Source organism: Diprion similis, chromosome 8 (genome assembly GCF_021155765.1).
Source record: "Diprion similis isolate iyDipSimi1 chromosome 8, iyDipSimi1.1, whole genome shotgun sequence".
In the NCBI taxonomy this organism is placed as follows: Eukaryota; Metazoa; Arthropoda; class Insecta; order Hymenoptera; family Diprionidae; genus Diprion; species Diprion similis.
In genome coordinates, this window is record NC_060112.1 from 18,649,609 (window position 1) to 18,658,949 (window position 9,341).

Sequence of the window (9,341 nt, forward strand, 5' to 3'; positions counted from 1 at the left end):
CCTCCGGCGATGGTGCAGCAGCCTGCGTCAGAGATCTAATATATTCTGCATAATTCGAACCGTAAATTCATGCATTCCAGGTATATGAGGTACACGGGGCACAAGGCACAAGGTACGAGGTACACGTACAAGCTAGAAATGGGTTGGGCTGCTCGAACACCGGCGGTGTACCCGGTTGGTAGTTGCTATGGTTATCTATTGCGTGGGAGGGCTTGTTACGAGTCTGCATAATTCCGGAGGAAACTGGAGCCGGAAGCTTTAATATTTGATACGGTTAAATAAGAAAGCGAAATATAAAATTGTGGTGGATGTATAGCTAGCTTCCGGGGATTGAGCCGATTTCGTTATTTTCCCGGAGCCGAGCGAGACTTAGGTGTGCTACCTTTGCCGGCCCGAGATATCCAGGAATTTCGAACCATTCATCCGGCAATTAAAACAAACGGTTCGTTCGAGTTCTCGCCAAGACGAAAAGCTCATTTTCTCGTAAGAAAATCGCCCCTCGAGCGCGCCAAGATGGAAAGAGTTTATTTTGTTAATTAGCTCCGAGTGCTAACAGCGCCTGTATAACTTCGGTTACTCCAATTACCTCGGACCATTCAAGCTTGGAATACAACCAGGACCAAGCTGCCTAATGACGGATTAATTGGAAATGACTGGCGTTAAAGTCTCACCATTTTCATATTTGAGAAAATTATTTTCCGCTACGTCTATTAAGGTATAACCTTATAGACTCTTTCAGAGGCATAATTCAAAGAAAAATTGTTTATTCGATATCCTTGAAAATGGAAAGAGTTGGCCTCGCGGTGCCGCCCAATTGTAGTCTGCTTTATATGCGAGGGTGAATTATTTTCTGGGTGGATATATTTTTTCATTTATCTATTGTCTGGACCAGCCTATTGTCAGTTCCATTCGCAGTCAAGTTCCCCCCTTCACGATATAGCCACTCGATTGCGTTCGGTAATGGTTTGTTTCATGATTATCCTCTACAAAATTTTTTTCATCAGTTATTTGCATTCAACATCTGAAAGCTGCGATCCCACTTCAACATTGTCGTGAGCTTTTAGATACTGCGAAGCAAATATTCCACGGTTATATATATCTAAAAATTAACTCTTAGTCCAAATATATCCCGTCAGAAATTTTGATCGAAGACAGATTTTACTGCTTACCTGCGGCTATCAAACCGTTCGCGTCATAACGAAGCTCCGTTGCACGTCTGCATCGTTCACTGTAAGGGATTTCCGGTTTCGGCCACTGATGGCTGCCTGCTAGCTTCTTATCACCGCAAACACTTGAAACTCGGTGAGTATATATACGTAGATAAATGAGCGTAGATTTACCCCGTCGTGGCAAGGGTCGTACCAGGTCACGAAAGGTCACGCCCCTCAAAGTGTCCTGGGGCATTGCAAAAGCTTGAGAGCATCCATGAGACTTTTGTCACTCGTGCTTTGCTAAAGGTATAGCTGTGTGAGTGAGGACACGGATAGACCTACGTGTCGTTGGGAACTTGAATAATTATGACTGGCTCGTTGGAACGTGGTTCGTACAGTGTTCGTTATGGAGATGGAAACAGAAGTTCTGCTCCAGCAGAAGCGCATCCTGGAAATGTTAATGTACTAATGAAATGTTTTAATACACTGAGGCATGTACACAACTTGTTAGACTGATAAAGAACTGAAAATCGGATTAAATGTAGCTACATACTAAATGGGATAACTTATTTCAACGTATAAAGCTTAATGAGTTACATCTGAAGACTCCATTTGTACTTCAAGAAAATTACCCTGCATAATAACCATCTTCTCTGTTTGTTAAATCAAGTTCATGGGCTTCGCTTGAGATTGGACGCTCTACCAGGAGATGAATATGTAGTTATAAATTTATGAAGATAATATTTATAATATTGATGAAAACTTTAGAACGAACAAATTGCAAACATACATGCATAGGCATTATAGATCGTAAATATCAACTGCGTCGTAAAAAAGTTTTGCAACTGTTACGGCAAAAACTTTACGAAGCAGGCAAAAAAATTGATTGTTTCAAATCATTCATCGCTGGTAGTTTTCAGAATCGTTTTTCAATGAATAAACAACTTGAATATTCGTACTCATAGCTCTGTCTCGCCTGTTTGCGGGTATGAGCAATCGATTACGTTGAAACAGAAATTTTGAATGGAAAATATTGAAAGAACAGACAGTTGGTAGAAGGATGTAATATACAGATATATACACACGCAATATATATAAAATTTATTCCGGAATAGAATACAGACCGTGACATCCCATCCCCTTGCACACAGTCTGCTGGTGATGGATTGAATTGTCGTGGGCAGAGTTTTTAATCAATTCGAATACATAGAATTCTTATCGAATATGCAGTAGACGGTTCGGCACGTTGCTGGGAAAGAGCTGGTAAACAACCGAGATGAACAGCAGTTAGACAGAGTAAAAAAGAATGCGTTTATTTATTTATTTTTTTTCACAACAAAAATTCATTTCTCCAAAATGATGCGGTTTCGAAAATGGGTTGAGTGACAAGAATACAAATGAGGATTTCACATTGAGATCGTTAATGCAGTTTACTTTAAAAGTTTTCTGTCAGAAGAAGAATCATTATTGAAAATTGTATTGCAAGAAGTTTTAGTACGCGCTTGTATGAGATGATTTTCCAAAAAACTTCCGGTGAAATTATTCAATCGCTTATAAAATACGAGAATTTTTTTATCTTTTAGCTGTGTTTTTTTAACCGTTGGTTGTGGTGACTCAAAACTATTCGCAATCGTTTTCCAGCATAGTCATTTGTCAGTCAGTAACATATTTGTATGTTGAGACGATTATATAACAATAAGTTATTGGTAATGCGGGGAATAAAAGTTTTGTTTTTACATCCAAAATAATCCCAAAATTCTGGCTTAACATTCACCTTAACGTGATTCGACTCAGCGGAAGCGTAAATACCGAGAAACTAGGTGCTTACGTTAGGGAGAGACTCGAAAATGAGCGTATTAAACGGGGTGGAATTTAACGAGAGTGAGCGGTGAAAGCTTTACATCTGCCTAATTTTCACCTGAGAGTCCCTGTAGACATTTGTTGGGTCGAAAAGAGATTTCTGATTATCCACCACGCGCGGCTGTAGAAGCGCCTGTAACGAATCCAATTAGGGCTTAGTTTAATTCGTAATAATCCAATTTATTATGGCGAGAGGATGTTTGCCGAGTCCTCAAAGGCGGCCGCGTTCAAAAATTTAAACAGAACGAACGAATAAACGAACGAACGAACGAACTCTGCAAACCAAGGAAGCGGACGTCGAGGAAATTACAAAATTAGCTGATCCAGTTCAGCGGGTGGGGTTTTGAAATGGCTGAGCTGAAGGAAGATAAAAAACGTACTGCCCGTGCCGTTTAACGTTTTGGTGTACAGTGAGTAATTGGCAACGGTGTAAGACGACGTACGAATAGAAAAAGACACATTCTTGGCTAACGAACGCCTCCGGCAGTTTCACCGGAAGTTTCCGAGCCTCCGAGCAGTCGGGTATTTTCCTCAATGGAAGTAGAAACTTTAAAAGTGGTTCAAGGAGTCAAGCAACCATCTTGGCTGGTTATGAAGGTGCAATGGATATAGGGTTGTTTCCTTAAGGAGAAGATACCATTGATTTCCTTGAAGCGAAATTAAGAAAGGACCAAATACGTACGCGGTATGCTACAGTTGAAAATTAAACTGTGAAAGATGAATGGACGAAGTTGAAAAGTTTCACGTTACATGGGGGACGGAAAAGTCTTTGTTTCTAACCCCTCGTTATGATGTACCTATAGGAGTGGAAAAAATCCACTGCATTGTTTCTAAAGGGAGTTCTTGAGAAACTAAATTTTTCCTAATAATGTACACTGTTGAACAATTGCACACTTCGGGTTCCAGAAATATGTTATTGCAAATAGTGATCATCCAGATTACATGATTGTAGATTGTAGGCTTTTTATTTTCCGACTGGTCGAAAAAACGACACTGTAGCCGATGTCTAATTAGTAATGACACTGTACGACAAGCTTAGAAAAACAAGAATGTTGAAATCGAATCGAATTCACTGTGTTTTCAAGTACCGAAATTCTTCAGTCGAGTACCTAAAGACGGTTGGCCGACTATGGTACCCTTAAGAACGCCCACAATGTCATTTCATAAATTGCAGGTATTTTTTGTAGAGAAATTCGAAGGCGACGATAGTATTCAACAATCATATATATTGAAAAAAAATGATGAGGAGTGATGCAGATGATTAAGGTTATGGCTTGGTTAGGTTCGTTTGGGATTCTATCACGAGAATATTCGTAGATTCGTTTTACAACTTGCGGAGTGCATGCGTTCTGAACAAGGATTTGTTAGCAACCAAATAAGGATGGGGAAATTTCCAGGAATGCGGAGTTGAGGGAGAGGTAGAGAAACAACAGTCTGTTAGTTATGTCTGCAATTACAGGGTGGTTGAAGAGGATCCGAAAATGTGATGATGGGAAAACTCATGGAAATGAAAAGTTTGCGAGGGTATGGGAAGGTCCTTGGGTGGTGGGTTCTTGGAAGGATATGTGCTTTCGGGTAGGTATAACAGATACAAACTATTAACGGAACGTACATTCGTGTTGAGAGGTGATATAGAGAGTTATAAGTGAGTAGTTACATATATTTTGAATTTGATTCTTATATTTAGTTAGATGCTATTAGGAGTCCTTGTTACTTAATTGTAGATAAGTCTAATAATTTGACAAGACATTGATATGAATGTTCAAACGATGTTTGTACAATAATAATGCAACGCACAGATCGCCATTACTCTATGAGGTATAAAATCAAGACTCAACTACGACGTAAATCGAGATTGAGGTGAAAGTTGTTCAATAATTTACGTGTTCGAGCAAGACACCGATTAGGGCTCAGTAAAGGATTACGTAGAACTTTAAACCAAATCGTAAGTGAAATGAAATTAAATTTGCACGCACACAGAATAACATTTGAGTACAAATAATCGTGTTCAACACATCAAATGGTGATAATTCACTGATTGACACTAGCACTGCTTAGTCACTAGGAACCAAGAGAGTGGGGTTGGTTCATCGGCCATCTAGAGTGGTAAAGGGGCAACTTTCCTCAACTGGGGTCGAATGTGCTGTGAGCGTTTTTTACTGTTACGAAGCGGGGTGATCCCGTCAGGACCAGAATGAAGCTTGGTTATGCTACCGATGACCCATTGTAGGGTTGTCCTCTGACCACGACAATAGACCCTTCTTGGATGGTCGGCTGATCTCTGGTCCACTTATGGTGGACATTCAGCTCATTCAGGTATTCGCGAGTCCAACGTGACCAAAAATGTTGACGGACCTGCTGGAGATGTTGCCACTCGAGAAACGATTAGTAGGTACATATCTAAGTTCTCGTTGCGGCAAGCTCGTTGACGAATCGCCAATGAGAAAGTGACCAGGTGTTAGGACAAGGAGATCGTTTGGATCAGAGGTCATCAGAGGTAGAGGATGCGAATTTAAAATGACTACTATTTCGGTTGAGAAACTTGTTAAAATTTTCGTATGTGAATAGGTCAGTTCCTACAACCAGTCGAAGGTGGTGTTTGAACGATTTAACTACGACTTCCCAAAGACTGCCGAAATTGGGTGCTCTTGCTGGAAGGAAATGCCATTTTATACCATGATGAGTTGAAAACGCGTTAATTTACTCTTGATGCTGCGTATTTGACAATAAGTTGTGCACTTCCTTCAACTCGTTGTGTGCTCCAACGAAGTTTGTAGCGTTGTCCGTGTAGATATTTGTGTAGATATCGTATGGAGGCTAAGAAGGCCTCGGTTCAGAGGTCACTGACTACTTCCAAATGTACTGCGTTCACCGGAAGGCAGACAAAGATAGTAACGTAGACTTTCACTCGGGTTTGTTTTATATGCTTCCTTTCTTTCACAAAGAATGGTCCACAATAATCTATTCCGACTCTGCTAAAGGGTCGTGACTGGGTGACTCTTGCGGTTGGTAATTTCTTCATAAGATAGTCGATGGAAGGTGGTCGTAGCTTACAAAAGGTGATGCATGTACGGACTTTTCCTGTCTGGCTTCGATGTGGTGAGAGGTCTAACGGTGTAGGTAGTCTTGTCTGTGTTTGAGTTCCATTTGACACCAAGGGTTTTTATGGTCGCTAACTCTTCAAGCATGAGCTGAGGTTTTATTCTTTCCTCAGGCAGTCCTTCAACAATTCTGGAGCGTTAGATGCCCACTGTCGCATTTTCAAACCACCTCGATGGAGAAGTTTGGAGAGTTGATCATGAATCTGAATCGTTTCCTCATGTGTTTCTGCACCCGTAAGTGCATCATCCACGTAAAGATCTTCTCGAAGGATCCTTGAGGCTTTTGAAAATAGATTTTTTTCTGCTAGTTGGTGTAAGCATCGGATGGCTAGGTAAAATGCGGAGGCTGAACAAAAATTCAAGGCATTGCGTACAAAGTTCTGAATCAGATGATAATTTGCGTTCAACGTCCTTCAGATGTTTCTCCGCTAGGGGTTTGGATTCTCCCACGTTTGAGATTTTCGTATTAAACGCTAAAGCAACAGAATAACGCCTATCGAGGGCTTGCGTCACGTGTTGTTTGAAATAAACCTCGCAGGTAGCTTCTTCCTTTGTGAAATGTTTGGTTGGTTGACCTTCTTCCATTATCTAAAATCTGCTTAAGTCGCAGTGAAGTTCAGAGGTAATATGACTCTCGCGTGTCCGTGATGGTTGTGCTGAGGGAGCACTACCCCCAATGACCCAGCCGAGTTGGGTTTCCTGCAGGTATAAGTCCGGGCCATCTGGCGGAGACAAGTTGAGCTGGCCAATGCATAAGAGCGAGAGTGCGGTACCTGCTCCTAAAAGCATGTCCACTGGTGCAGGGAGATAAAATTCCGGGTCAGCGAGCCTGATGTTTTTCGGTATATGGATTGCACTCCGAGAAATTAGTTGATCTGGTATTATGTCTGAGATTATTGGAACTGTAAGAAAGGTTAATGTTCGTTCATAATAATTGGTCCGAGAGCATATCGTAGTGGTCACAATGCTCTTGGAGATGGTGTTTAAAGAGTTGAGAGCACCGATTGGTATTGAACATTCTTTTCTGTTCAAACGGAGAGTAGTAGCCATAGTTTCAGTTATGAAATTGGAAGTAGAACACGTATCGATCAGAGTTCGGCAACGTACTGGCTGTTGTAGTTGATTCAAAACGTCTACTATGGCCGTGACTATAAGATCGCACGTCGCGGAGTTTACAACGAGTGAGACGAATTTTGGGATATTTATCAGCGTCTCCTGTTGATTTAGTCATGCTTGTTGTTTGGATTCATCGACCTTCTTCTCGGTCACCGATGTTCCTGGTTGGGTAGATTCCTGGGTGGTATTTCCTGATGGTTGCAGTAACGTGTGATGACGTTTTCCGCATTTTCGACATATTACTTCAGAATAGCATTCCTGTTTTTCGTGTCCGTATCCCAAGCAGTTCGAGCACATTGCCGCGTTGGTAACTCTTTTCTGACATTCATTTACCGATAAAGTAGGTTTGGATGCGGTTGCAGGTGCAGTCATTGAGACAGCATCAGCTTGTGCTTGAGCTCGTTCGGCTTTCCGTTGTTGTGATACTTCTGACTGGTAACGATTTGCTTGGTTTTGATTAGGTTCTTCCTTTACGGTGGAGAATTCGACGCAATTAGCCCATTTCTCAAGGAACACTAGCAAATGCTTGTAACTTGGCGTGGTGTCGTGAGTCAAAGTGAGTTCCCATTGCCAAGCAGTGCTCGGATTGATTTTTGAAAGAATCAAATCTACCAGAGGGATATCCCAATGTTCCACCGGTGCTCCTAAATTTTGCAAGTCCTGTAAGTGCTGTTGGATGGTATCAACGAGACGATTGAGATTCAACGGGGTATCGTTCTGTAGATGCGGAAATTCGCGGAGGATCACCCAGTGTCGATGGAGGGTCCAACGAGGGGATTCGTATTTGTTTCTTAAAATAGACAACGCAATTTCGTAGTTATGATCCGTACTTTCCAACGATTGAATTGAACATGCGGCCGTATCGGTCAGCGACAATCTGAGATATTTCAATTTCTGAACCGGCGTGAGATCTTCAGTTTTATCCATAAGCGCTGTAAATACATCGTGAAACGAAGTCCATCCTTTTATGGATCCATCAAACTTTGGCAATGCGATAGTCGGTAGCGCGACAGATGACAGATTATATTTAATCGGCGTAGATGATCTAACAATGGCACCAACTTGCTTATTTGTTTCGTGTAGATATTTTTGCGCTCGCGCAACTGCTTTGTTGTAAGATAGTTGCAGGGCTATTCGTTTGCTACATTTCGTTTCATCAATTTCTTCTAACGTGTCTTGGACGTGAGTAAATCTTTGAAATGCTTTTTCTAACGTTCCTAACAAGGCTTGCAGAAAATCAGAGTCCTGTTCTTCTTCATTGTCTTGCCATTCGTCCAAGATTCTTACTAATATCATAATAGAGTCTTGAATGATGTGTCTTTTTTTCCGTAGTGAGATAAGTTCGGTCATTTTGACAAGGGTCGAGAGAAGCGAGATGGCAGGAGGTAAGGATAATTGACGATTCAGATATCAACGAGCTTACCTTCTGGTTGATGAGATGTTAGATGCACGATTTGGGATGGGAGAAGCAGTCTGCGATCCTCCGTGATGATCCAGTTCTTTTTGGCTCAGTTTACTATAGTTCAGCAGGTTCACTGGCGTTGATAATTTCTTTGCTCGCTCGTAGTTGAAGCAGGATAGTTCGATACAGATGATGGACGGTACAGGTAGATATAATTGATAATTTTTACACCACGGTGTGATATTTGATGTTTAGATATTCCTTAAAACAATGGATTTGAGATAGTGCATTATTAGTCACTGTTGCGCTGCACTGGGGCGATTGATGTCTGTCTGATACACTCCCGCACAGTACTGGTGATGTAATAAAGTGATTTATCCTGTTCGAAGGACGATAAAATGTTCGATCGAATCTTTAAAGAGGGTCTCATCCACTTTGGTACTCTTACCCCGTCATGTAACTCAAAAAAATTTTGGGTAGTTATTTGTGGAAATAACTAATTTATAGGTGATGACACTATCTAACAATTACGTACATTGAACGCCAATAATGAAAGGTGATGGAGATGATGATTGGAGTTATGGCTTGGTTGGATTCGTTTGGAATTGTATCGCGAGAATATTTGTAGATTCGTTTTAGAACTTGTGGAGTGCATGCGTTCTGGATAAGGATTTGTTAGCAACTGACGAGGATGGGAAAATTGCCAGGGAT

General features: G+C 41.2%; 1 protein-coding gene across 1 annotated transcript; it reads right to left on the minus strand.

The window, feature by feature from the left end:
- Positions 1-7,339: 7,339 nt before the first annotated feature.
- LOC124409113 lies at positions 7,340-8,578 on the minus strand. Its single transcript, XM_046886534.1, has one exon. It carries the CDS (start codon positions 8,576-8,578, stop codon positions 7,340-7,342), a length of 1,239 nt encoding a protein of 412 aa, XP_046742490.1.
- Between the last annotated feature and the right edge of the window lie 763 nt (positions 8,579-9,341).

Coding starts and splice junctions, on each gene's coding strand:
- LOC124409113 (XM_046886534.1), bottom strand. CDS start 8,578: ATGACCGAACTTATCTCACTACGGAAAAAAAGACACATCATTCAAGAC.